The sequence below is a fragment of the Aspergillus pseudoviridinutans genome, assembly GCF_018340605.1.
Source record: "Aspergillus pseudoviridinutans IFM 55266 DNA, scaffold_4, whole genome shotgun sequence".
Classification (NCBI taxonomy): Eukaryota; Fungi; Ascomycota; class Eurotiomycetes; order Eurotiales; family Aspergillaceae; genus Aspergillus; species Aspergillus pseudoviridinutans.
In genome coordinates this window covers 2,986,739-3,013,415 of record NW_025091284.1, presented here as the reverse complement: position 1 = coordinate 3,013,415, position 26,677 = coordinate 2,986,739, and the positions used below count along the sequence as shown (strand labels likewise).

At 50.9% G+C, this 26,677-nt stretch overlaps 12 protein-coding genes across 12 annotated transcripts; 6 read left to right on the top strand and 6 right to left on the bottom strand.

The window, feature by feature from the left end:
- Positions 1-822: 822 nt before the first annotated feature.
- On the top strand, positions 823-2,219 carry Asppvi_006488 (serine/threonine-protein kinase; the record flags this gene model as incomplete). Its single annotated transcript, XM_043302389.1, has 4 exons — positions 823-1,002; positions 1,090-1,180; positions 1,243-1,573; positions 1,637-2,219. The coding sequence occupies 4 exons, from the start codon at positions 823-825 to the stop codon at positions 2,217-2,219; spliced, it is 1,185 nt and encodes a 394-aa protein (XP_043158324.1).
- Positions 2,220-3,092: 873 nt separating this feature from the next.
- Positions 3,093-4,242, top strand: Asppvi_006487 (AMMECR1 domain-containing protein; the record flags this gene model as incomplete). Its single annotated transcript, XM_043302388.1, has 2 exons — positions 3,093-3,700; positions 3,765-4,242. 2 exons carry the CDS (start codon positions 3,093-3,095, stop codon positions 4,240-4,242), a joined length of 1,086 nt encoding a protein of 361 aa, XP_043158323.1.
- A 711-nt stretch (positions 4,243-4,953) lies between these two features.
- On the bottom strand, positions 4,954-6,925 carry Asppvi_006486 (putative regulatory factor Sgt1; the record flags this gene model as incomplete). Its single annotated transcript, XM_043302387.1, has 3 exons — positions 4,954-6,333; positions 6,396-6,595; positions 6,661-6,925. The coding sequence occupies 3 exons, from the start codon at positions 6,923-6,925 to the stop codon at positions 4,954-4,956; spliced, it is 1,845 nt and encodes a 614-aa protein (XP_043158322.1).
- A 401-nt stretch (positions 6,926-7,326) lies between these two features.
- Asppvi_006485 (putative spindle-pole body protein (Pcp1)) lies at positions 7,327-11,140 on the top strand (the record flags this gene model as incomplete). The annotated part of the gene is made up of 3 exons (XM_043302386.1): positions 7,327-7,929; positions 7,997-10,842; positions 10,900-11,140. The coding sequence occupies 3 exons, from the start codon at positions 7,327-7,329 to the stop codon at positions 11,138-11,140; spliced, it is 3,690 nt and encodes a 1,229-aa protein (XP_043158321.1).
- A 796-nt stretch (positions 11,141-11,936) lies between these two features.
- Asppvi_006484 (AAA family ATPase VPS4) lies at positions 11,937-13,447 on the bottom strand (the record flags this gene model as incomplete). Its single annotated transcript, XM_043302385.1, has 4 exons — positions 11,937-12,158; positions 12,213-12,663; positions 12,734-13,066; positions 13,149-13,447. The coding sequence occupies 4 exons, from the start codon at positions 13,445-13,447 to the stop codon at positions 11,937-11,939; spliced, it is 1,305 nt and encodes a 434-aa protein (XP_043158320.1).
- A 439-nt stretch (positions 13,448-13,886) lies between these two features.
- On the top strand, positions 13,887-14,467 carry Asppvi_006483 (tubulin-binding prefolding complex subunit YKE2; the record flags this gene model as incomplete). The annotated part of the gene is made up of 4 exons (XM_043302384.1): positions 13,887-13,947; positions 14,038-14,233; positions 14,296-14,356; positions 14,417-14,467. The coding sequence occupies 4 exons, from the start codon at positions 13,887-13,889 to the stop codon at positions 14,465-14,467; spliced, it is 369 nt and encodes a 122-aa protein (XP_043158319.1).
- Positions 14,468-15,002: 535 nt separating this feature from the next.
- Positions 15,003-16,348, bottom strand: Asppvi_006482 (small subunit rRNA maturation protein TSR4; the record flags this gene model as incomplete). Its single annotated transcript, XM_043302383.1, has 2 exons — positions 15,003-16,163; positions 16,220-16,348. The coding sequence occupies 2 exons, from the start codon at positions 16,346-16,348 to the stop codon at positions 15,003-15,005; spliced, it is 1,290 nt and encodes a 429-aa protein (XP_043158318.1).
- A 459-nt stretch (positions 16,349-16,807) lies between these two features.
- On the top strand, positions 16,808-18,487 carry Asppvi_006481 (putative prenylcysteine lyase; the record flags this gene model as incomplete). The annotated part of the gene is made up of 2 exons (XM_043302382.1): positions 16,808-16,958; positions 17,010-18,487. The coding sequence occupies 2 exons, from the start codon at positions 16,808-16,810 to the stop codon at positions 18,485-18,487; spliced, it is 1,629 nt and encodes a 542-aa protein (XP_043158317.1).
- A 596-nt stretch (positions 18,488-19,083) lies between these two features.
- Asppvi_006480 (glycine hydroxymethyltransferase SHM2) lies at positions 19,084-20,700 on the bottom strand (the record flags this gene model as incomplete). Its single annotated transcript, XM_043302381.1, has 4 exons — positions 19,084-20,047; positions 20,099-20,463; positions 20,554-20,604; positions 20,665-20,700. The coding sequence occupies 4 exons, from the start codon at positions 20,698-20,700 to the stop codon at positions 19,084-19,086; spliced, it is 1,416 nt and encodes a 471-aa protein (XP_043158316.1).
- Positions 20,701-22,232: 1,532 nt separating this feature from the next.
- On the bottom strand, positions 22,233-22,736 carry Asppvi_006479 (RNA polymerase II mediator complex middle subunit MED9; the record flags this gene model as incomplete). The annotated part of the gene is made up of 1 exon (XM_043302380.1): positions 22,233-22,736. One exon carries the CDS (start codon positions 22,734-22,736, stop codon positions 22,233-22,235), a length of 504 nt encoding a protein of 167 aa, XP_043158315.1.
- A 469-nt stretch (positions 22,737-23,205) lies between these two features.
- Asppvi_006478 (2,3-bisphosphoglycerate-independent phosphoglycerate mutase) lies at positions 23,206-24,946 on the top strand (the record flags this gene model as incomplete). Its single annotated transcript, XM_043302379.1, has 4 exons — positions 23,206-23,236; positions 23,295-24,032; positions 24,091-24,673; positions 24,736-24,946. The coding sequence occupies 4 exons, from the start codon at positions 23,206-23,208 to the stop codon at positions 24,944-24,946; spliced, it is 1,563 nt and encodes a 520-aa protein (XP_043158314.1).
- A 317-nt stretch (positions 24,947-25,263) lies between these two features.
- On the bottom strand, positions 25,264-26,274 carry Asppvi_006477 (CSN8/PSMD8/EIF3K family protein; the record flags this gene model as incomplete). The annotated part of the gene is made up of 2 exons (XM_043302378.1): positions 25,264-25,843; positions 26,105-26,274. 2 exons carry the CDS (start codon positions 26,272-26,274, stop codon positions 25,264-25,266), a joined length of 750 nt encoding a protein of 249 aa, XP_043158313.1.
- Between the last annotated feature and the right edge of the window lie 403 nt (positions 26,275-26,677).

Below are 26,677 nucleotides of genomic sequence, written 5' to 3'. Positions count from 1 at the left end.
TCACTGATGTTTCCTGTTGACTATTCAAATTATATACTCTGTGTTGGCTATACCATGGCATTGCGGGGCGTGATCGGGTCATTGGGGAAGGCGTTATTACACCTCATGCATTAATGAGCTAATTGGCGATCAATAATAACACTCTGATAGAGTATCTCTCTGGGCTTGAAGTTGCATGAATTGTGAGATCAATTGACTGAAATAGGAAGATTCATTACATGAATTCTCTTTGAATTGTACAGTCCACATTTCCATAAGCCGTAGTGGACCGCCGATGTGCCGAAAGTTAATCACGTTGTCAGCTGAACCTACAGATATCAGTTTCAGAGCTTCTGTTGCATTCCCCAAGGCCTTCTGGCTTACTGCAAGGACCTCATATTCGTAAAGAGGCCTACTTCCCCTATATTGATTCGAAATAAAAGCTACGGACACTTTATTTACAGGTCTCGCGAGAACGCTGTTCTTTGTGAGACGTCTATTGTAACCCCGCAATTCCCTTTCTAAGTGCGAAACAGCAGCCCGCTGATTGCGATAAGAAAGATTTTACCAAGAAGTACGCCCACACTTCATCTTAGCCGTCTATTTTGAAGGCTTCTTTCCTTATTGAATAGGTTTCTGGGCGTTCATGCAGTGATTGCTTTTCAGTTGGTCCTCTCGCTAGTTTCTCAGCCTACAGTTCTGACACACTTCACACTTGACCAGTATTCTTAACAATATTAGCACACCGTCCCCTTTGATTTGCGCCGAAGAAAGCTCCTGACGAACCGTCCTACTGATTTCCTTTTATCTGTCCTACCGAATCACGGTGCAATCTTACGCTCGATGGCATCCCAACAGCAGACGGGTCAACGACCCAAGGTCCAGCCTTGCCGGTACAAGACTGGGAAAACGCTCGGAGCTGGCTCCTACTCAGTGGTGAAGGAATGCGTACACATCGATACTGGTCGATACTACGCAGCGAAAGTAATCAATAAGCGGTTAATGGCCGGGCGTGAGCACATGGTATTTATCCTGTGGAGCTGAAATGCGGCCTCTGAGGTCAACGTGGACATCGAGTGAAGGCTGATGTGTAGCATGGTATAACGACAGGTTAGGAATGAGATTGCGGTGCTGAAGAGAGTCTCCATGGGTCATCAGAACATTCTGACTCTGGTTGATTACTTTGAGACCATGAACAATCGTATGGCTACCCTTGCTGCTCGGTGGAGTTCCTCAAACTGACGTGTCTTTGTGAGTTTACAGTATACCTCGTCACAGAGCTTGCTCTGGGTGGAGAGCTCTTTGACCGCATCTGTCGTAAAGGCAGCTATTACGAGTCCGATGCGGCCGACCTCATCCGTGCGGTCCTCTCCGCTGTGGCTTATTTGCATGACCATGGCATTGTGCATCGTGATTTGAAACCTGAGAACCTGCTGTTCCGGACACCGGAGGACAATGCGGATCTCTTGATTGCGGACTTTGGCCTGTCCAGGATCATGGACGAGGAGCAGTTCCATGTCCTCACCACGACATGTGGCACGCCAGGTTATATGGCTCCTGAGATCTTCAAGAAGAGTGGACATGGAAAGCCAGTGTATGTCTTTCTCCGCCTCTTAGATCATCCTCAATCCGAATTCTATGACTGACTTCCCCTTAGGGATATCTGGGCCATCGGTGTCATCACTTACTTCCTACTCTGCGGCTACACTCCCTTCGATCGTGACTCCAACCTGGAAGAGATGCAGGCCATCCTTGCAGCCGACTACTCTTTCACGCCTCTCGAGTACTGGCGTGGTGTTTCCCAATCAGCCCGAGACTTCATCAAGGGTTGTCTGACAGTCGATCCCAAGGCCCGAATGACTGCCCATGAAGCCCTCCAGCATCCCTGGATCAACCCGGCCTATGATCTCAATGACGAAGGTGTATCGGGCGAGGACTTGTTGCCGACAGTCAAGAAAAACTTCAATGCTCGTCGGACGCTGCACAAAGCCATCGATACCGTTCGTGCCATCAACAAGCTCCGCGAGGGAGGAGGGCTCATGATGGATGGTGTTATGAGCCTTGATCCCAAGCCGGAGCGTGTGAATGGCAGCGAGGTTACCGAGGAGCAACATGATGGGCAGATGGAGATTGACAGCCGCGGCGACGCGCGTGGGCAAACTGAGGAGCAGATTCGGGAGCAGGAGCGAAGGGTCAAGGAAGCTGTGGCTGGATTGTGGAGTAGGTCCGTGAAGAAATGAAACAGCTTCTCGACTTGATTCGGCACCAGAGTCTTTGGACAGCCACTGTACTGATTGGGGATTTTACGGGCTCTACGTGGGAAAATACCACAAATGTTTTGAACTTTGCATTTTGGTTTGATACGCATGTCTAGTCGGATACCAAACATTATACCTCTCTAGGTTGCCTCGCTTTTACTCCACGACTGTGTCCATAGCATGTGAACTGTTCCCAAACTATCGACAGGTCTCAGAAATATATTTGCGCAGTTGGGCCGGTCATCTATAAGCCTTTTAAAGCCAGGCTCCACTATTTTTTGGGCAAAATTTTCTGCAAGGCTGAGCTGTGGCAATAGATTAGGGGAAAGATCCCAGCTGGTGACAGATTCTTCAATCTGAACAGTATTAAGTACCTACCACTGTATCCATATGAATAGCAAAAGTTGTAGATAGTGGAGACGATGGGGTCTAGAACCAATAACAGATCACATGATTGTTCTAATCATCTGATAAGGTAGTCTTATCACGTGTTGTCTTATCGGGCGTTTGCCCTCTTCCCCTCTCGCTGACCTCCCCCTCAACATCCTCTCCCTACAGCCGATCAACAGTTGAGTTGCTTGCTGGCCGTGTTCTCAGTGCTGCTATCTATAGCAGTTCTAATACCCACATCTGGCCAAAGCACGCCGAGCCCATGTGAAACATTATTGCGACTGCTTTCGCCAAGGGTACTTAGAAGTGGGTAGTTTCCTGGTGGACCCGAGCCATTTACTACTAGTAACTATATCCGGCTCTTCCTTTGCATCCTGGGTGATACTCTCCTATCCTTGAACCAGTGAATTGCTCTTGCACAAGTGCGAAATTGTATGCAGTTTGCCTTGCTTTGGACATCACAAGATGGCAAGTCCATCCCATTGCATCTACTGCTTTGAGTGCCTTGCTGCCTCTTATAAGGGCCATGAGCCTATCGATCTCGCAGCTGTGGAGGAGCTGTGGGAGCGATACGAGCAGTCCAAAAAGCTTGCGTCTCTTCAGGACATTAATAACACTGTTTCTCAAAGGGATAGTGCCGACCTTGGACGGGAGGTCTTAGTAGAGGAGGACGACGATGACGACGATGCTGACGAGGAACTGGACACAACGCAGCGTGGCTCCCTGAAGTCGAAGAGTAGCCGTCCACAGTCTATCAAGCTGCCCAGTGTCAGTCGCCTCCAAAGCCAATTGTCTTCGGACTCTTCGAGCGTCTCTACTACGCCATCAGTCATGTCCACCAATTCATCTCGCTCGATTCTATCCAGCTCCACAACCGCCACGACCCCAATTTCAGAATCTGCACAACCTGAGACGGCAGAGATGCGGCAACAAAGATTGAAAAACCAACGTTATCCATTGTTTGTGACGTGGAATACTCTGTCGAAGAACGGCCACAAGTCCCTTCGTGGATGTATTGGTACATTCGAGGCGCAGGAGCTCGCCGAAGGCCTCAGAGCCTATGCTCTTACTTCGTACGTATCCTTCTTCTGAACGAAATGTCGACGTCAGCTTCTCGAGGCTAACACTGAAGCACAGCGCGTTCGACGATTCGCGTTTCAGTCCGATCCCACAGTCGCTTCTACCATCATTATCATGTTCTCTGACCCTTCTCGGTTCCTTTGAGCCTTGCACCAACGCTCTGGATTGGATACTTGGTGTGCATGGTATCCGTATATCTTTCATTCACCGCGGCCGGCGCTATGGCGCCACTTATTTGCCGGATGTGGCCGTAGAGCAAGGTTGGACGAAAGAGGAAACCCTGGAAAGCTTGATGCGGAAAGCTGGCTGGGACGGAGTGTCCACCGGGGGCGTTGCACGGCGACTTCTAAGAGGAAGCAGCAGCAGCGGTCACTCTGGCTCCAGCAACCCATGGGAGCAGGTTTCGGACTTTCGCGTCGTGAAATACCAGGGTCTCAGGGCTAGTGCCAGCTACGCGGAATGGCAAGACTGGCGGGAATGGGTAATGTCCTTGAAGGACGGGAGCGAAGAATTGTTGTGCCCGACGGCTCGGTGATCCATTTACGATTGATAGGATCCACCTCATGGATGCGGTGTTTGCGCTGGCACACATTCGCTTATGACGATATTTACCAAAATAATGAGGAATGTGTTTTATGAGGATCTTGGTAAAGGCGCCTTTTGGCTTTTTTTTTTGTTTTGGGAGTACTTATCGAGGGTTACTATTCGATCTATATACTATAACAATATATCCTCCCTGTGAGGGCGATTCCTCTTGGAGTGACTTACGGGACAGTCTTCAAACTTGCAATTCTCATCCCAAATACTCGAAATACGCCATAGTAGGGCCCGTGGGTCACTGGAAACCCGCTGAGTATCTTAGGTGTATAGCCGTTAAGCCCCGTCACAGAAACGTCACCCTCAAGAGCTGTAGTGTTATTCTCGTATACAAGCCTTTCAAGACAGAGCCTCGGCTCGACGTTCTGGCCTTCCTCTGGGCCACAAGTTGCAGGAATGACTGGCGAGGACCCATGAGCGCTAACCTCACTGCGGATGAGTGGTAACGCATAGCGCTATGAGATACTTGAGGAATAGCTAGCAGTCTCACGAAGTAATGACCGGCCTGTTCTCAGGCGCTTCAGGCGGCGCAGATTCTGCAGTATACTTGAGTACGGCGACGCAGGGATTCAATGGCCGGCTGTGTGATGGCGGTAGTCGTAGTTACCAGTAAAATGCATCAGAGTATTCGGTGAAATAGCTCAGGATTTCACCGCGGCCGATCGTCTTTAGGCACTGGCAGATTCATCATTGACAGCATGTTCCCTGCTGGGCCTGGAGCGCCAGCTTGGCCCTCTAGGCTTTGCAGTAGGTTTTTGGCAAGATTGACATCGATATCGTCGTCTTCGGTGATTTCCTCACTCTGTTCATTTTCTTCACCGGGGTCCTTTTGTGATGCATCTGATATTGCTTGCTTTCCAGTTGAGGACTTCGTCGGACGATTTAGGTCGAGAACGCCCGTGCCTCTCAGCTCCGCTTCCATCTGAGCGGAAAGCTTCTGTATTTCTTCCAAGTCGTCTTCGGATTCGGAGCCCAACTCTTCAATTCGACCTCGTGGAGCTGACGGTTGCCTGGACGCCCCCTGAAGGCCAGGCACAGAGGGCGGCAAGCCCATCATTTCTTTCATCATCCGTGAGAACTCTTCTTCGTCGAAAGATGCCTCTTTATCTTCGCCTTCGTCACTCACTTCATCATCGATGTCATCGTCAATGTCCGAATCCGAGCCGAAATCATCAATGAAATCGGCGCCTTCGAATCCAGCAGATTCATCGTTCAAGAATTTCTCGAACTGAGCCACGATGCGTTGAAGATTCTCTTGAGCGTTGGCATCCCCAAATGCGCCCTTGGCTTGTCCATCGCTGGTCTTGCTCTTGTCCTTGCCCTTCAGCTCTCGGTCAAGATCCTCAAAGCTGATGTCCAGCCATTTTTCATCGTCCTGTCTCTTATCCCATCCAGAGATCTCTTCATCCGTAGGTAATTTCTCATCTCCAGATTCCACATCCTCCAATAGAAGCTTCATTTCTCTCACAGCGGCCTTGTCTTGGTTCTGAGGATCGGTGAGGAGCATTTCAAAACCACAGGCAAGTTTCATCCCTACTTCCGCCCGGTCGAATGCAATTCGGTCATCTTTCGGAGGGAGCTTTCCCATCCATGACTTAGGTGCCGGGAAATCCTGACTCTTGAGCTGTGCATAACCGACTCGTGTAAACCGTACGCTGACCGTGACAAAATCCTCCGGCCTGAAAATGAATGTGCTTGCGTCTTTGGATCGAAGCGGTCGCAGCGCGATGGGATCTCGTAGATAAAAAGCCTCTATCGCTGCCGAGATATAGGCTGGCTTTTGGTGGAGGAGAAATGCAACCTTTCGCGGAATGGTTACGAGCGCTGAGTGGAGATTCTCGCTGATCTGTTTGGGATAGTTCCGCAAGCGATAAAAAGCTTCTTCTTGGATCATTGTAGAGCGCAAAAGTCGCTTGGGTTCCTCTTTAATTATTCTCCTTGAGTCTGCAAGCGACAGCTTCTCAGTGACCTTCCGAGCTCTATCATGCTTCGGCTTGATGATGACAAGTTCTCCTTGGTGTATCCATACCTATGCAGTCCGTCAGCCATCGACTTCAAAATGGGCATCTCCGCACAAGTTATGCCACTCACTCTATTGTCCGCTATTTCCGGTTCAAGCCAGGAGGGCAGAGCGCCAGCCGCCTCAACGAGTAAAAACTGGCCGTCACTGTCGACCACCTTAACCCAAATATCCTTGTGCTTCTTGGTCAATTCGCGCAGGAGATAAACAATCACCCATTCGTCTTCGATAGAGTCTCCGTAATCCGTGCGCCCTCGTAGCGCTGTGATGCCTATCAACCAAGCTGTTAGCATACGAGAGTCGGCGCAAAGTTTCTACTGTACAGACTGCGCTCACCATCTTCCTTCGTGATCTCCAATTTGAAGCCTTCCCGCTGCCATATATAATCCTTCAGATAGTCTTTCGTCAAATCGGCTGCACTCCGTTGTACCTCCACCAATCGTGCCCTCGTCTCTGTGGTCTCGTCGTTGGTGGCGGGGGCGGGGTCAGAGGGGATATAGTAAATGGAATATTCAATTGCATCATCAGGAAGTTCTGGCTTAGGGATGGGACGAAAGGTGGACTTGAACCACTCTAGGTCTTCTTGGGACATGGGTGCCATCTTAGATAACTGAGCAACTCTGATGCGACAGATAAGATTTGCTGCTCGAGAAAAGAGGGGAAAGGGTCCCTTTCCTCGACTGCGGCTGGAGAAAATGATAAATTACTGTCATGACTTCATACCGAAAGACACGCGGCGAAATGCTCGGCCCGGCTGTTGCGAAGGAGCACGCTAAACTATATCAGGCTAGATGTCAACATTGCCCAAACTAAGCTCAGAAGCCGGACCCTCACCGCCCAAAACACATCTGTATGAGCAAGACATCTTTCCGCCTAATCGTTCTGCTGATTGTTGTTTATGAACGACTAAGGACACGAGGATGATTGCGCATTGAAGTTTACCACAGTTGATTTGATTCTGGATCCGGATCACGGACTATCCTCGCGTCAAACGCGTCGAAAATGGCGTACCCTTATATTGACACGCCGCGAACTGAAGTCGACGGAAACGCGACTTACCTGACCAACGGTTATCGGAGCATCGGCCGAAACAATCTATCTGCACTCGATTCGGTCGAAAACTCATTTCAGTCGCCTTCGAAGGATGGGGACGTTCTCAAGGCGCTCGGTGACCGAAGACGCAGTTCCGGCGGGTTCAAGCTCAGCACACCGCGTGCTGGTTCGAGTACGAGGCCTATAAAAAGCGCGTTGAAATCTCGACAGCACCTTCCTACTGTTGCGCCTGCTAAAGGTGAATTTACTCCATTGATGCAGAGCGCTACGAAGAACAATCTGCTGAGGAATCTGACCACGACGCGCGGGGCCGGCGACGTCAAAACACCAGCATACCTGAGAGCGAGTTATCGGAGTAATGTCAATACTCCGGGATTACCGCCAATGGAGATGACAGGAATTGATGAGGAGGAGGACATGACAGAAGAACCAACTCCTTTGCCGCAGGTTGCGAGCAGTAGTGTTCAGAGCACGCCGCTCCCTTCTTTGCGAAGAGATGGAAATGTCCTCAATGACGGCCAGAATAATATGACCTTGAAGGAGCAGGAAAAGGTGAGTCAAATATCTTACTGACAATATAGACCGAATTGAGGACTTTGCTGAAGACTATTTGCCTTAGTTAATCGATAAACTCGATAAAGATAATTTCGGACTGAAACTGAAGATTCATTATCTGCAGGAGCAATTGCAGAAAGCAGGTCCGGAGTATAACCAAGCGGCTCTCAAGGAAAATACGGAACTCAAGGTTACGAAGCTGACCATGCAGCGAGACATTGCGCGGTACAAGAAAAGCCTTCAACAGGCAGAACGCGACCTAGAAGCATACCGCCTACAATTCCAGGAAGTGAAGGAAAAATTGCGAAGGAGACAGATTGATGAGAGTGTGCAGCAAGAGATGGACTTGATGCGAGAAGAGATGGAAAGGAAAGATAACCGCGTAAGAGAACTCCAAGAGGAGCTCAGAGAGGCCAAGGATCGCCAATCGCAAAATCTTGAGAAACTCCGGGACGAAATTGAGGATCTGGAGGCGTCCATTCGGGAGAAGGATCGTACCATTGAAGCGCGTGAGGAGGAAATCGAAGAGTTGAAGGACAGAGATAACAAGGACCGAGATTCAGTATCTGAGCTTGAAGCAGAGCTTCGACGCGCTAAGGAGCATCTGCAGGACTTGCAGGCAAGTTTGGATCAGGCGAAGGCCGACGCCAGTGAAGCCCGAAATGCTGCGAACAAAGCTGTTCAGGAAAAGGAAAAGGCCGACCAAGACCTTCGGGAACTTCATGAAGAGATGGCGAATAAATCTTTCAGCACTAAAGGCCTCACTCGTCAATTGGAGGAACGGACGTCCAAATTGGAGGACGAGCTTGGAAATTTGCAGCGAGAGAATGATTCATTGAAGGAGCAGCTCGATATGAAAACACAAAACGAACGCCGCCTGGAGGAACAGTATCGGAATTCCCAAAGGGATATAGATGAAGAGAAAAGAAAGTTGAGAGACGACGCTACAGCCGCAAAGCGCGAGCGAGACTCCACTAGACAAGAACGAGACAAACTGTTCGCCCAGTTACAGGATGCACTCGATGAGCTCCAACGACGAACAGAAGAGAAAGATCTCTTACAGACCCGGCATCAAGCCCTGACTGATGAGTCTGGCAGTCTACAGCGCGAGCTTAGTCAGGAACGCTCTCAAGTTCGGGAACTTCAGCAAGCTTTGGACGAGGAAAAGCAGCGCTCATTGGAAAACGGACATATCATTCGTGCACAGTACAAACAAGAGGTCCAACGATTGCAAGAAGAAATCGAGTCTCTTCAGCACGAGATTGAAGACAAAGAAGGCCAGTTTGCGCTTGAGCAAGACAGGTGGGAAAGCGCAAAGCGGACTTTACAGCTTCAGAAAGACCGGGCCGAGGACCAAGCGGCGGGGTACAAGCGTACTATCGAGAAGCTCGAGCAAGTTGAGCACTCTCTTTCAGGCAAGGAAGTGAAACTGCAGGAGGTCATCGATAGTGAGAAGGCCCGACATTTCAATGCAGAAGCCGTCCTTAGTCGCCAAGTGAAGGAATTGAATGACGACATCGCATCGAAACGGGAAGTCATTGATGAGCTGAGGAACGAGCTTCTATCTGTCAAGGAAGAATTGAGAGTCACAAAACGTGAGGAAGTCGCCTTGAGAGAGAGAGTCCAGGCTCTAGAAGACGAGGTAGTCGTTCTTCAAGCGAGCTTAGAAGAAGAGCAAGAATACACAAAAGCTCGGCTGCAGAAAGGGTCCTCAGAAGACAGCCAGTTGCAAAAGTTGGTGGCTGAGAAGCAGAAGCTTCGTGATCAGCTGGCAAATGCTCATGTCGAACTGCATGACCTGCGCACTTCGGTAGCTGAGCTAGAGGCTGAACGCGATGAACTTCAGAATCAACTCGATAACGTCAAAGACCAGGTTGACGATACGACCCGGTTTGATCGAGAGAAAATTGATCTCCGCAAATCCGCCCTGCGCCTTGAAGGCGAGGTAAAGAGATTAAAGGACGATAAAGCTTCACTTCTGGAAGCGAAAGAATCTCTTGAAAAGCAACTGAGCTCTGAAATCGAGCGTGCCACACAGGAAGAGAACCGTTTGTCGGCCGAAATTGATCAGCTTCAGGATAAGCTGCATGTGGCCTCCGGCGGGCGAGACAGGGAACTGACGCTAGCTAAGGGTAAAGTACAGCGTCTGGAGAACCGCATCCATGAGCTTGAGTCGCTTCTTGAACAGCAGCCTCTTGGAGATATCGAGCAGTCTACTTCTAATGCAGACCTTTCGATGCTCCGTCATAACCTGGACGAGGCGCGAAAGAGAGAACGAGTCCTGCTGCAAAGGGAAGCCGATCAGAAATCGTCCGTTCGCAAATGCAAGCAGCGAATCTCTGAGCTGGAAAGGGAGCTCCACGATGCCTTGATGAATAAATATGAAACAAGTTCGCCTCATGGGTCGCCCTCCGACAAATTACATGAAGAAACACGAAGTCTACGGAAGCAGCTATCTGAGGCTCATCGGGCCTTGAAGGAGTTGAGAGCTAAGAACCGTGAGCTCGAGCGAGCAGCTATGCGAGAGGAGGATCAGCGAGATCTCCACGAACTCCTCAAATCGTCCACTCTTGAAGCCGAGTCACTGGCGTTGCAAGTGTCTGAGAGGGATGCTCGTCTCAGCGACTTGAAGTCGCAGCTTCGCAGAGTCCGTGACGAGCGCGCCTTCTGTATCAGAAAGGCTGAGACCGCCACCAAGGAGCTGGAAGGTCTTCGGGAACGTTATGACAAAATCGTGAAGAGCATTGAGTCCAACGCCGACAATAAGAACAGACACGACAAAGAAATCCTAGGTCTCGGAAAGGAGATCATCTGGCTTCGAGCTCGGTTGCGGCGAGAGGAGAAGTTCCGGCGTGACCTAGCTTGGAGCAAGGGCTTGATGGAGCTTGGAGAACGAGTCCGCGTTGCTTGGTATGTGCACCTGTTTTGTATTCTCCCCCTCTCGTTCAGCCACTGACTGTCAACTAGTAACGAGGCCGACCTCAGAATGATCAATGAGATGGGCGTCAAGCCTCGGGATCGGACTCATTTCCGGACTCCACGGCAAAAACTGAAGACTGCCGTCTCCCTTGTTCTGGCCACCGTTCGCATGCAAAGAAAGTCTCGTGAATGGTCAAAGACGAAGAAGTTGGGCGAAGGTCTCAAGCGGGCCAAGAATGAAGTGTTGAAGAAGAGGAGGGAGAGCTCCGGCAAAGCTGCAATGACTTGATTCTGATATTCTCCATTCCTTGCTTATACTGTTCTTTGTTTCCTCCATATAGCCCTCATTCTTGTCTGATTCTGTTGCTGAGATTCCCCTGTGTGCTTTGCATACCCATTAGCGCATGGTCTTGTTTAACTTCTTTCCAAGGTTATTTGTTGGATGAATTACTTTCAGTCTTTATTATTTGCGAACGCTCTTAGGCTTTTTGACTCATCGCCGGTTGGAGCCGGGGATACTGCGGAGTTGGGCATAAGTTATGACTTCGGGCATTGTTGCTTTCATGATCAGGGTATTCCAATGAGATATGTCAACCTCTATTCCATCGTCATGGGTTACCAGGAACCAATCCAGTCCACATGATGGACAGCTAGAAAGAATTTGAAATTTCGAACTGCCTATTGATCCTTGACAGCTCATTTGCAGCATAAAGTTTATGACAAAGCTCTTCGTGAGAATATGAACAAGTTCAACCCATATCCAAGCCATTTAAGTGTGACAAACGAGACAACAGATAATAAAGAACGCCACACCTCGCCAAACGGATAACGCTTCTGAACACCGAGCTCTTGATGACAATATGAAGAAGAAAAGGTAAGGGCATAGCGAAGACATAACGCATAGTAATGGCTGTATGTGGGATAACAGGACCGAAGCCGGCGCTTGACGCTTTCCCAATGCGTCGGGAAAAGAACTCAAAAGACGCATATGTATACCAGGTATCGATAGGAACGCAGTATGCAGCAAGGTTCTATCAGTTGTATCGTTTCAGGAACGGATGGAAAGAGCAAAGAAAAGGTCGAGATCAAGCTCCCTCACTGCCGAATTCTTTGGTCCATTCCGCGTTCTTTTGGAGATCTTCCTGGCTGACTGTTGGTCTTGAATTGCGCACAGCTTTGATAAAGTCCTTCAACATAAGGGGTGGCTCAAGGAGTTGGTCGGCTTCAATGTTCACCCATGACATCTCCATCGCACCGCTATCGCCGGGCGAGCACGGAGTCAATTTCTCTGCGCCATCGACCATAACCTGCCGTTTGTCAGTGTGATTCAGGTCGCAAGACAAGAACCGCGAGGCGCTTACCTTCTTGTAATGTGTCGCTGTCTGGATTTTACGAATGGGCTGCATAAGTGCATCTTGGACAGCGATGCTGATATCGCTACCAGAATAGCCCTCGCTCATCTCGGCCAAGGTCCGGTAGTCGGCCTGCGTCATTTGGCACGGCGTTTGGCCGACGGCGAGCATGAACATCTTCATCCGGGCGTTAATATCGGGAAGACTGATGTGTACTCTTCGCTGGAATCTGCGTCGAATCGCTGCGTCTAGCTGCCAAGGAATGTTTGTAGCGCCTAAGATCAGCACTCCTCGCGAATCTTTGCCGACACCGTCCATTTGTACAAGAAGTTCGGTCTTGATACGGCGAGATGCCTCTGATTCTCCTTCACCGCGGGGTCCACAAAGGGCATCTACCTCGTCAATGAAGATGATCGCTGGCTTGTTTTCGCGGGCCATGTTGAAGAGCTGCTTGACAAGTCTGCAGAGTATGCGTTAGTGAAAGACGCATCGATGCAGTGCGACGGTCGTCGCTCCAGGGAAATCTATACCTTTCACTCTCACCCATCCATTTAGAAACCAAGTCACTGCTACTGACACTGAAGAACGTGCTGTTTGCTTCCGTCGCCACGGCTTTTGCCAGATATGACTTTCCGGTACCCGGAGGTCCGTATAGCAGAATACCCTTCCAAGGCTGCCGTTTCCCAGTGAATAGGTGCGGAAACTTGATAGGCAAGATAACAGCCTCCTTTAAAGCCTCCTTGGCGCTTTCGAGACCTGCAACATCCTCCCATTTCACGTTCGGTTTGTCCGACAAGATAGCGCCAGCGAGGGCCGATCGTAACTTCTTCGCATCGGCATCTTCATTATCGTCGTCCTCCTTTCTGAAGAAACACGTATATTAGTATGGGACTCAGCCAATTTCGACCCAGTATGGGTACGAAGACAGGAATTTCGAGGCCTTACCCCTTCCCACTTCCTTGCGCCACCTTGCCGTTGGCGCCTATAGCGCTCGGTTTCTTTTTGTCTTCACTCTGAGCCAGGTGGTTTTTAAGTTTCTCTGCTCGATCCATATACTCGGCCGTCTTTGCGCGAATCATCTCCTTGGACCTAGGGTTTTTCTCCCATTTCAAGGCCAGCATGAACAGCTCCAGTGCGGAGTAGTAGCCTTGATACGCCTTCTCGTACTCGCCCCCATTGTCGAGCTCGATGGCCTTTTTCACGGCATCGATCGCCCGACCTAAGAAATCCGTATTATTGGTCATGATCGCACGCAGTTCAAACTGCTTGTGTCTCCAACACTGGCGTCGACGTCGGAGGCCGATCGGGGAGTGAAAGGCGGGGGAGCAACGAAGGGACAGTTGCCTCGTTGATTGATTGCCAGGTGAACGGGGTAACCGACGAAACAGCTAAAACGATTGAGCGAGGTCGAGTACCAGTAGTTTTTCAACGCATACGCGAATCGTGTTAATGCGACAGAAGGGACAGTAAGGGACAGTAAGTGTTTGTCTTGTTCACAGCAGTATGACGACGAGAGAAAGCGGACGGCCGTCGCCTGGAGGAAGTTGGTTCGGTCGTTGTTTACCGTTCCGTCATTACGGTAATTACCAGCATTTTGTGTCCCCGCCAACGCCCCCTCACGCTCAAGACAGCATTGCCCAAGCTATAATCAATTCTCGAAGTAATTGAGGATACTTCGACACTATGGCAGACCCGCAGAAGCAGTTTCAAGCTCTCTCTGATGAGTATCAGAAGCTACAAACCGGTAAGTGATCTCCGGTTCCAGTGCTCTAGCGATTCAATCAACTCGATGGCATTATCGCAAGCTCTAACACGCTGCCGATATCATATCCAGATCTCGAAGGTTTCATCGATGCTCGCCAAAAGCTCGAGTCACAGCAGCAGGAGAACAAAGGCGTGCAGGATGAATTCGCCAAGTTGGATGAGGACTCGAAAATCTACAAGATCGTGGGGCCCGTCTTATTGAAGCAAGACAAGAACGAGGCCGTCATGGCTGTAAACGGACGGCTTGAGTTTATTGAGAAGGAAATGTGCGTTTTCCCTTATCGTATACTACCAGCTGATTGAAGATCATGGCTGACGGCGTCGATAGCAAGAGAATCGAGGGACAGATCAAGGAGGCTCAAGAAAAGGCCGAGAAGAAGCGCGCGGAGGTGAGAAACGCCCCCAGAAAGCTATCATAGTCTCGTTCTGATGGTCCATTGTCATAACAGATTGTTCAATTCCAAACGCAGCTCCAGCAGCAAGCTGCCGCCTCCGCTTGAGAATTTTAGATCCTGGTTCAATTCGGTTCCCTCGGAGATCTGGTCCTGGGGTCAAGGATGCCAGACCAGACCGCTCTTGGGAATGTCTTGTCGCACAACTCCACCTCGTCTGTGGGATACGGGCGATTTTTCGCGCTCCTTTGACTACCATAAAAGTGATAGTCCAGATCGAGCGAATCTGGTCAACTGCCGGGTCGGATCAGAGGAGGGTTGTTTTGCCGATTTCTCTACGTATTCGTCACTAACCAATATGTGTGGAGCCTGACTGGATGGTTCTGACGGCGAGACTTTTTATATACCCCCTTTGTGTTGAGCTGCAGTCTAGAAGTCGCATCGGATGTTAGCCGATGCTTGGACGATTATGCATTAAATTTGTCCAGAGTCAAGAGGAAAAGACCTGCAGAGTAATAGCTCGTAACTACCAGAAAGGCCCACACGTATATAGCGCAACGGTTCATTAATACGCTATTGGGATATATTTGCCTTTCAAAAGCTCTCCAAGACTACCATGCCTATGAAATCATCACCCTTGAATCTATTTCGTCAACTCCTCCCATTGTACGCCAGCCCATTCCTCACGCCATCCGACTACTCCGACCTGTTTCGGCCCACAGTCTTTGCTGCAAACACCAAGAATGATGGTTCCCCATTCCATACCAGCATCATCCTTGGGCCCTAGGCCGACTCCCTCGCGGCCCTCTTCTAAGACAGTAATGGCGTGCGGTGCGAGTTGTAGCTCAAAGACACGTTCACCACCGCAGTACTCGCAGCGTGGAAACCGGCTCGCGCTACTTGCCACAGTCGTCACACGCGAACCGGAGCCGCCATGCTTCGGGTCGTGGAGCCGCTTGCCCACAGCGTCAGTGTAAGAATAGAGAAGCGGAGATCCACGGAACTCATAGCGCAGAACTTGCTCTGGGTTGTGCGCTAAGCGTGTTGAGAATCGGATAAAGGCCTTGTCCAACTCAGACTCAAAGGCATCCTTGAGGTCTGAAGAAGACCCTTTGCCTGTTTCCTCCTCTTCGGTGTTATCTATGGTAACATTCGCAGGTATTGTTGGTGTGGAGGGTCGAGAAAGTGTCTCATATTCGGCGTCCAGGTAAAACTGCGGATACGGAGCTGGGAAGGCGGACTTCTCAGGCCAAGGGGCAGCAGGTCCAGCGGCTTCCGGTGGCATGGTTTGTGGAGGTGGGGAGGAGACTCTGACTTTGTCGGCGAAGGTCTCAGACAGAGAGGTAGTTGATGGTGTTGTAGTTGATGTCTCCTTAGCTTGCGTCGGTGCTGCAGTAGAAGGAGCCGCAAATGGGTTGCTGGGAAACGCTGAAGATGTGTTCGATGAGAAGGGATTCGGGTTCGCGGAGACACTGCCAGTGAGGGAGGTAGTTCCGAATAGACTCGCTCCTAGATCCTGCTTTGGAGCCTCAACCTTCTGCTGTCTGTCCTCCTTCGGCTTCTCCTCTGTTTTCCGTGGCGCCTGCTCGACCTTAAGCTTCCTCACTGCGCGCAACGCTCTGATGCTGCCTGGCTTCTTATTGCATGCCTTTCTGGGACATCCAAATATATACAACCGTCTCTCATCATCAGGGAAATGATCCGGAAGGTCACCGTGCAATTCAAGGAGGAGAAGCATCGGACTGTTGCAAACTTTGCAATTGGCGAAATCACCTGGGGGCGGTGTAGAATCGTCAAGCCATGTCTAGCCATGAAGATCAGTATGAATTCATCGTTTGATAGTCAAGTAGCTCCACATACCGGCCAGCCTCCAAGGTGACTGATACTATCATCTATGACTTCTTCGGAAGGATATCCTAGAAGCACTCCGGTCTCAGTGAAATCCCCCTCATCATCGAAACCCGAGGAATCGCTGTCGTACGGATCCATTGTCGTGGGATCTAGTAATCAACAAATGAAACAATCAGACTTGAGTTATATTCCCAGAAATTGCGTATGGACAACAAGTGAAGTGTAGCGCTATCAACCCCTCCAAAAGTTCTTTACCTCCGAAAAAAAGATAAAAAAGATCGGGCGCGATAAGCGATACGGGCTGGTATTAGCTTAGTCCGGATGTGGACTAGCACGATTTGGCCTCTGTGTTGTCTTGAGGCCTCATCATCCCCAACGACAGCACGTTCCAGTGGTAACGTCTGTCATATTCATCTGTTAGACAGGCTGGCTCACTTTTGTATATCTCATACATTGTCTATTGATGGAAACTTGTGGTTCTGATTGAGACAGTGAATCAAGGTTGTCTCGGCGCATCTCCATCAGTGACGTACTAGTAATCTGGTTCCTAGTGCCCTTGAGCATCAACTATACCATTGAAAGACATCTAATGCACTTATGGATTCCTCCTCGCGGTCGATCCAACATGCACTTCTACGCTTATGTACTATCTCATTTGCAATAGTCCTTTGTTTTGCTTCGTTCGTCAATGCAGAACAACAACCGCTAGGTACACCTCACGACAGCCCAAAAAGGGTTGCAATAATCGGTGAGCAACTCGAAATCTGGATATCACCAGTGGAAGACTGACGTTGATCAGGAGCCGGAGCTGCAGGCTCATCCACTGCGTACTCTTTGCGCAAGATTGCAGACTCTCTCCAGGTTCCAGTTGACATCACGGTCTATGAACGAAATTCATATATCGGCGGCCGTTCGACAACCGTCAACGCGCTGGATGATCCGAAGTACCCTATAGAGCTGGGTGCCTCCATCTTCGTATCGGTCAACTACAACTTAGTGAACGCCTCCAAGGAACTGGGGCTTACTGTCCGAAGCGCCGACCACGCTCGTCCCAGAGAGTCTGACGATACGCTTGGCGTCTGGGATGGCGAGCAATTCGCGCTGGTGCTACAGGACACCTATAGCTGGTGGAACATTGCTAAACTGCTATGGCGCTATGGATTGTCACCCATTCGCACTCAGAACTTAATGAAAAGCACAGTCAACAAGTTTCTGCGACTCTATGACTCGCCTTATTTCCCATTCAGATCGCTTAGTTCGGCTGCGGCCGCAGTTGACTTGCTAAATACCACGTCAGTCCCGGGAGACTTTTTGCTTCAGAACGGCGGTATATCCGATGACTTTTCGCGAGACGTGATCCAAGCGAGCACGCGGGTGAACTACGGGCAGAATCTACCTCTGATACACGGTCTCGAGACGATGGTTTGCATGGCTACCGACGGAGCGGTTTCTATCGAGGGCGGCAATTGGCAGATTTTTCAGGGCATGCTGAGGTCCTCAGAGGCTGATATCAGAGTCAATCACAGTGTGACATCCATTCAAAGGAACGCTGACGGCACATTGACCGTCGGGTTCAAGGCGACCGAAGTCGAAGAAAGCTCCGTGTTCGACGAGGTAGTTATCGCGGGCCCATTACAATATTCAGGCATCACTATCGAACCACCCCTCGAGCACGGCCCAGACGAAATCCCTTATGTCAAGCTCCATGTGACCCTCTTCTCCTCACCACATCGCCTTTCTCCACAGTTCTTCAACCTCCCGTCCAACAGTCGCGCTCCTGAGACCGTTCTCACGACACTTCCCCGCGGGGTGGATTTGGGCTCCAGCAAGGCCGGCGTCGGCCCAGCCGGTTTCTGGAGCATCAGCACCCTTCGCACTGTGGAAGCTCCGCGTAGCGACGGTACCCACGAGAAACAGTACGTGTACAAGGTGTTCTCGCCCGAGCGTCTCACGGCGTCGTTCGTGGGAGCTATCCTGGGTCTCGAGCACAAAGGATACTCCGCCAATTCGACAATCGGAGACCTTCCAAAGGATGATGTAAGCTGGCACCTTGAAAAAATCTGGAACCCGTACCCGTTCCTCTACCCGCGGGTTACGTTCGAGGACACCACGCTTGCGCCGAATCTGTGGTACACAGGCGGCATTGAGAGCTTCATCTCAACCATGGAAACCAGTGCCCTGATGGGTAAGAATGTTGCTACGCTGATCTCGCAGTCATGGGGGGATAAGGGCAGCGATAGTGAGGAAACAACGCGCCAAGAAAAGACTGAGCTCTGAGAGATTTGAATCTGTATTCTTTTAATTTCGCCTGTCACTTCAGGTGTGATATGTGCGTTGGATAATATATATATGATCGCCCATGGTAGTGGAAATAAGCATAAACAACAATCCTTCCCCTGATCATATTACTGAAACATGATCCTGTAGATTTGAATTCCCTCATCCGTGTGGAAAACGAACGCTGAAGATGAGAAGTTGAGAGAAGCGCGGCAGCACTTGAACTGGAGGAGATGAGAACGGTTGGAATACTACAGTTAGATGGTTATGAGAGGGAAGATCTTGAAATCATTAATCTTTTTAGTTCATTTATGGACTACCTTAGTCAAGATGGTCGATGGTAGCTAAAGCTCAATTTAAGCCCCGACAGTGAACCTTTCGTCCTGTTGAAGAAATGTTGAATATTTTGTTCATGCTCATGTATACCGTATCCCATGACCCGCGTAAGGTTGAAAAAGCAGACCTGTAAAAACCCCTGTAACGTACTCCCGGCGACCCAATTTTATACGCAATGATGTTGAACTCGTCAAAAGCCTGAAGAAAACTAGAAAAGCATATTTTGGTATCATGTGAGATTATTCGTTCTGCCCTGATGTTTAAACAGGCAGAGGGAAGGTGCTGGCCCACTCGGCGATCTCCTTGCGGAGAGCGAGGATCTCGGGAACAGAGTCGGAGCCAACCTTGGCCTTGAAGTCCTTGAGCTTGTTGGCCTCCTTGGGCAGGTCAGCCTGGATGCTCTTGCAAAGGTTGATGGCCTGGTCGATGTAGCGAGCGACGCGCTTGAAGTCCTCCTCGCCCATACCACGGCTGGTCATAGCGGGAGCACCGATACGGATACCGCAGGGAGTCAGAGCAGACTTGTCACCAGGAATGGAGTTCTTGTTGCAGGCAATGTTGATCTGCTCGAGGACAGCCTCGACACGAGCACCATCAAGACCCTTGGGGCGGAGGTCCAGCAGGACCATGTGGCTGTCGGTACCGTCAGAGACGAGCTTGTGACCGATAGCCTTGAACTCGATCTCAAGAGCCTTGGCGTTCTTGATAACCTGCTCCTGGTACTGGCGGAACTCAGGAGTGGCGGCCTGCTTGAGGGCAACAGCCAGAGCAGTGATGGTGTGGTTGTGGGGACCACCCTGGTGACCAGGGAAGACGGAGAAGTTGATAGGACCCTCAAGATCATACATGATGTCCTTGCCGGTCTTGGGATCAGTGCTGCGCACGCCCTTGCGGAAGAAGATCATGGCACCACGGGGACCACGGAGAGACTTGTGGGTGGTGGTGGTAACAACATCAGCGTGCTCGAAGGGAGAAGGAATGACACCGGCGGCAATCAGACCGGAGATGTGAGCCATGTCGACGATCAGGTAGGCGCCAACCTTGTCGGCAATCTTGCGCATACGGGCGTAGTCAATGAGACGGCAGTAGGCAGAAGTACCAGCAACCAAGCACTTGGGACGGTAGAGCTCAGCATTGGCCTCGAGGGTATCGTAGTCAATGATGCCGGTCTCAGTGTTGACGCGGTAGGGGAAAGTCTCAAAGTAGGTAGAAACAGCGGAGATCCTGAGCAAGTCAACACACCGTTCGACAACAGAAGAAAACGAGGAAACCTACTTTTTGGCAGGAGTCTGGTAACCGTGACTCAGGTGACCTCCGTGGGGAAGATCCAGACCCATGAGACGTCCATGGACGGGCATGAGAGCCTGATAGACCTGCAGGTTGGCAGGGCTACCACTGAGGCACTGGACATTGACACCCCACTTTTCGGGGTCGAGGTTGAAAGCCTTCAGGGCACGAGCCTGGCAGGTGAGCTCAATGGCATCAATGTGCTGGTTACCACCGTAGTAACGAGCACCGGGGTAGCCCTCAGAGTACTTGTTGCACATGGGAGAGCCGAGAGCATCGAAAACGGCACGAGAAGTGACGTTCTCAGAGGCAATCAGGAGGATGGACTCGCGCTGACGCTGAATCTCTTTTTCCTGTTGAGAGAAGCATGAATTAGTCGACACAGTCCAGTATTTTTCATTCTCAACCTCAGTTTAAGGAGGCACAAATGCAGTAAGACATACCATGATCTGAGCAATCTCAGGGTCGGAGTCGACCAGAGACTTCTCCATTTGCTACAACGAATGAGTCAGTATTGTGAGCTCGTAAGACAAATCTCAAGGTGGAGGATTCACCTCGCGGTGAGCCTGCGACAAAGCGTAGGTGGCCATTGTGAGTGATGATATTGTCCAAATGAAGGAAAAAGGATGGACAAGAGGGTAAATTGAGTTGAATAGGGATGAAGAGAGAAGGGAAGAGAGGAAAAAGGTTGGGGGAACGACGGCGAAGAAAAGAGGACAGGAAAATCCGGTGATGGTGGGGGGAGGAGTCAGTGGGCGGGATGGGGTGCCTCAGGAAGCCAATTAGCGGGGACTGATGCTGCTGTCAACGTTCGGGGCCCGAACGACATCGGAGGTTGATGAAGTCAACCGGGGTCCTCAACCGGCGCTTTCTTAGCAAACCGGCGAAATTTTGTTCTTCAGATTGGAAATTATCAGACTTGCTCTATTTTTGACTAATTGCGATTAGACTAGTACCTCCCTATTCCGAAGTCGACAAGAAACAGCACCCAGGCTTAGATAATGTCAATAATGTCAATGAACTGGACGCTTGCCACTTGTCCGAGTTGTCCTTCCAGATTCAACGCAGGGTTCATTTGCCTCTACGGATTGGAAAATAATCTTGAATCATATGAATCAATATCAATTGCGTCAATACTACCGAGTAGCCCGACCATTGCTTCCAAGAACCTAAAGAGGCTGGCGACTCAGACAAAGTTTAGAGATTCCAACCGTGGTTCCCTGGCGATCTGATCCGTAAGATTCTCGCTTCCTTTTGAGGTCATCTCCGGCGCATTCATAGGACACTTAAGACTCTCCGAAGTATGCTAGGTAATGAGTGGTTCTGATCCAAGAGGCACCAGCAATTGGCGGCCGCCCAATATAAGCAGTAGGATCAATTCAGTGCTCCACGTAGATAGCAGTCTCAGCGACAGCGGTTTTGTCATTCCGGCCGGTATCGTTATTGCAAGGATTGCCTGTCGACTTCCAGGTCGCGACACTTGAACCCAACCATCAGCATTTGCCGACGTTTTAAGGAACCCAGCCGCGGTCTATCCTTAGGAGTATCAGCTACCTGGTCAGCAGTGTCACCAACGAGAGTCTGGGCGATAAAGTAGCTATCTATGCTGTGCCAAGCCGGTGACGATTAGGCCGGTATCTGCGGGCTGGGGAGTATGCACCCGCTGTTTTGCCTGCAGGGTGTGAAACGGGGACCGTGGTGGCCGAGTTTGTATTGAGCCCCACGAGGGGCCAAATCCACAGTCCTAAACCGATCAATTGTCAAAGGACCAATGCAAGTCTTTGTCTTGCTGGTGTGCTAATATTTTCCTCGTGAAGTGAGGTGATACCCTCGGAGCCAACCATATAGAGGGAGTGAAAATGGCCGAAGAAACATGTCTGTAGCAACAGCTTTGAGCCAAGGTTGACCCAGCAGCTGGTGGCACGACGCTATGGAGAGCTTGTATATTGTCTCAGTGGACTTCTGGCCAGAGTCAAGTCTTCATGTACTATTTGTCGAGCGGGCATAATGAGACCAACAGCCAATTGTACTTCGAAGTCTGCTCGAGGCAGCTCTTGCTCCTTGCAAGGCGACAAGTTTATTGCAAAACCCGTTTTCCTCTTCAAGCTGTTGATCCAGACCATCAAGCTCCTGTCTCTGCCCTCTTCCCGAAATCTGAAAGGACCGCGTTCAACCTGGCTATACGATTCTCGAGCTCCTCAATCTCCTCCTCCTGCTCAGCGACCGAGCGACCGATGTCAGGTAAGCTCTCAACAACCGCGTGTGCCTTTTGTATGCGAATCTTGATCGAGCTTGCCTCTGTCGGCAAATTTTTCGCACTCAGTGGCGCAAGTCCACTTCCTGTCGCCGAATTCTGTTGCTGAACACCTTGGCCCGGACCTGACGACCCTGATGGCGCTTCTCCGCCTGCTTCGCCAGCAGTCCTTGGGCCGCCTTCACCACCTGCTTGTGCCGAAAGAAGACGCAGAAGAAGACCATGCAACGGAGGAATTATGTCGAATGTCTGCGGCGGAGGGAAAGGAACTGATTGTGGTGCTGTATTCGTGAGCTCCCCTACCATAGGGGTTTCGGGCGCAGATGACGGTTTTTGCAGCGGAGTGGCCGCGGTCGGTGACTTGGACGCCATTGCCGGCAAATCTCAGGCTAACGAAGCTGGTATACAACTTGGAGACGTTTCGGTTATCAATATGATAGTCCCTGTGCCCAATGGGTAATATTAATGGAGCTATAGGGAAGAGTCGGAACGGGTCCAGGGCGGACGAGAACGCACGGGGAAAGCAGATTAACTAAGAGAGAAAGCGTGACGTCGGAGAAAGAGAAAGAAAAGACCAAAAGCGTCACCGGGAAGAAAGGCTGCCCCTCCCCCTCCATAGTAGTAATTATCATCTGGAAAGCAACAGCCATTGTTTTTCACCGGCCAGCCAATTCTTTTCTCTCTCTCTTTCTTTCTGTTTTCCCCATCCAGTTAATTCTCCTAACGTCAAATTATCGCTTCCTTTCTGTGAGTTACATCGAATTATCCTCGCTCATTTCCACCCCATCAAAAATTGGCCGTTACATTCAGTCCATTAACTAACTCTCAGACTAGTTTCACAATGGCCAAGGTTGACCAAAAAGTCGTTCTGAGTAAGCTCAGCTCTCCATGATAGGGTGCTACATCAAGTCGATCGCTAATGTTGAATAGTCGTCATCGACGGCTGGGGTATCCCAGGCCCCGACTCTCCCAAGGACGGAGATGCGATCGCTGCCGCAGAGACACCATACATGTCCGGCTTTGCCGAAGAAAACTCGAAGACCGCTCAAGGGTATACCGAGCTGGATGCCTCATCGCTGGCGGTCGGTCTACCAGAGGGTTTGATGGGCAACAGTGAGGTTGGCCATCTGAACATCGGTGCTGGCCGTGTCGTCTGGCAGGACAGCGTTCGCATTGACCAGACCCTCAAGAAGGGTGAATTGAACAAGGTCGACAACGTTGTCAAGTCTTTTACTCGCGCCAAGGAGGGCAATGGTCGCCTGCACCTGCTGGGTCTGGTCTCCGATGGTGGTGTTCACTCCAACATCACTCACCTGGTTGGTCTGTTGAAGGTGGCCAAGGAGATGGAGATTCCTCAGGTCTTCATTCACTTCTTCGGTGACGGCCGTGATACCGACCCCAAGAGCGCTACCAAGTACATGCAGGACTTGCTCGACCACACCAAGGAGGTCGGCATCGGTGAGATCGCCACGGTGGTTGGACGCTACTACGCTATGGACCGCGACAAGCGTTGGGACAGAGTCGAAGTTGCCATGAAGGGTATTGTCTGCGGTGAGGGCGAAGAGAGCTCTGATCCCGTGACGACTATCAAGGAGCGCTATGAGAAGGGTGAGAACGATGAGTTCCTCAAGCCAATCATTGTTGGCGGCAAGGAAAGGCGTGTGCAGGGTACGTTTCGAAGGGAAATCGGAGAACAGCTCATTCGAAAACTGACTTTGTCTTGCAGACGACGATACCCTCTTCTTCTTCAACTACCGTTCGGACCGTGTCCGTGAGATTACCCAGCTGCTGGGTGACTATGACCGCTCTCCCAAGCCCGACTTCCCTTACCCCAAGAACATCCACATCACCACCATGACCCAGTACAAGACCGACTACACCTTCCCCGTTGCCTTCCCCCCTCAGCACATGGGCAACGTGCTGGCCGAGTGGCTCAGCAAGAAGGACATCCAGCAGTGCCACGTCGCTGAGACCGAAAAGTACGCGCACGTCACTTTCTTCTTCAACGGAGGTATCGAGAAGCAGTTCCCTGGCGAGGTGCGCGACATGATCCCCTCGCCCAGGGTTCCTACCTACGACCATGAGCCCGAGATGAGCGCCGAAGCCGTCGGCAAGAAGATGGCCGAGCGCATTGGCGAGGGGAAATTCGAGTTCATCATGAACAACTTCGCTCCTCCCGACATGGTCGGTCACACCGGTGTGTACGAGGCCGCCATCAAGGGTGTCGCTGCCACCGACAAGGCCATTGGTGAGATCTACGAGGCTTGCAAGAAGCACGGATACGTTCTGTTCATCACCGCCGATCACGGGTAGGGCATTTCGGGTTCCCCCTTTGACTTTCTCTTCCAGCTAACGTACATCTGTTTCCCAGTAACGCGGAGGAGATGCTCAACGAAAAGGGCACTCCCAAGACCTCTCACACGACCAACAAGGTTCCCTTCGTCCTTGCTAACGCCCCCGAGGGCTGGAGCCTCAAGAAGGAGGAGGGTGTCCTCGGAGACGTTGCACCCACCGTCCTCGCGGCCATGGGCATCGAACAGCCCGAGGAGATGTCGGGTAAAAGTCTTCTGGTCAAGGCCTAGATCATTTATATATAGAATCTTTTTCCTTTTTGTTTTAGAGAAAGGCTATTTCCAGCTGGTTATGGATCTATGAATCAAGATACTTTGTTTCTTTTTACACACAGAGACCGAATCTCAGAACGCCAAATGCGCCGGGTCCCAAGATATTTTTCCGGAACCTCCCATGCTGGTTCTACCTTCATCATCATTGGGTTGTCTTAGCACAAGTAGAAGAGATCCATGCAACAAGCAGATCTCTAGAAATAGGATGAGAGAAAAAAAAAAGAGTAACAGAGAAATTAAGGAAGATCCCCATTTTAGACGCGTGAAAACCCACTTTACGCGGCCTGCTCGAAGCCCCGTCTGATCACACGGCCGAACATCTCCACACCCACGCGCTCGCTCTTGACCTCGCTGCGGGCCTCGTTCTCCTTGTTCGTGGGCACCTTGACAACGGTGCCCTTGGGGCCAGCCTTGTCCACCTCCCAGCTGCAGACCTCGGTGACGAACTTCTCGAGCGCCTCCCGGCTGCGTAGGTCGAGCCACTGCTCCAACACCTCGGCGTTGACCTCCCGGAAGGCCTTGCCAACCTCGACGGCGATGCGGATGCGCACGAGCTCCTCGAAGCCGGCGACGTCGGCGACCAGGTCCGCGTACAGGTCATCGGAGTTCAGGGTCGACCAGAACTGAGCGTACTGGGCGGACTCGAGGAGGGTGGACAGGCGGGCGAGCTTCTGGACGGATTCCACGAAATCGGAGGTCTGGGAGGCGTCGGCGTCGGGGGTGGGGAAGGGCTGGGTGTGGGCGGGGAGAAGGGCAAGGCAGAGGGAGAAAGCGGGCGAGGGGAAGACGGTGAGGGCCTTGGCGAGGACGTTGGTGACGGTTTCGGGCTGGAGGAGGTGAGGGTTGAATTGGTAGCTGTTTAGAGGGACATCTCGTCAGTAACGGAAGGTTCATGAGCAAGCAGGCAATAAAGCTAGCTGAATGGGACAGAATTCGTTCTCAGAACATGTTGCTTTTTCTCGACATTCATCCCAGCGGGATGTCAGGTAATAGGAAACGTGATTATGAAGAAAAACAAGGTTGTTCATCATGTTCGTCCCATGCGATTTGAACACCCCCGCGACGAGGAATCCAGAGCAAGCGCGGTGTTTGAGAGCAACAAGAGATGAAACTCACAGCTTCAGCAGAGCCAGATTGGCGTAGCAGTCGAATGTGCGCTCTTCGCATTGCTGGACAACATAGTCTTGGAATACTGTGGTGGTCTCGGGGTTGTATCTGTCCAGTCCGTTGAGGATGGCGTCGATATGCGCCGGCCGCGTATCACACTTGTCAAAGGCGACACCCATTTTGTTAAGTCGGTCGTCTGGGTATGGAGAGTAGGAGTTGAGGAGGTTCAGCTGGCACAGACGGCGGCAATGAAGGCGGGTTTATCGTGATCGCTATAGCGGGATGTTCTTTTTTTGGTGGGTTTTTTGGGAGGTCTGTTCTGCTGTGCGGCGGTCGACCGGAGGAACTATCCAAGAACGTATAGTTTTTCCGCGCGGTACACACCACCCCGTTTACCGGAGTACATTCGGTACAACAACCAACTTAAGCATCGGGTTGTCGACTTCGGGATATGGTTTGGTTGATCATGTCTTACCCCGCAGGTTGATGATGAAAGACTTGCAAGGTTCACCGTTTGATGCAGCGTTATTCCCGGTCACGCCCCTCTTGTTCAGAATGATATGTGTCCAGGTCACATTCCTG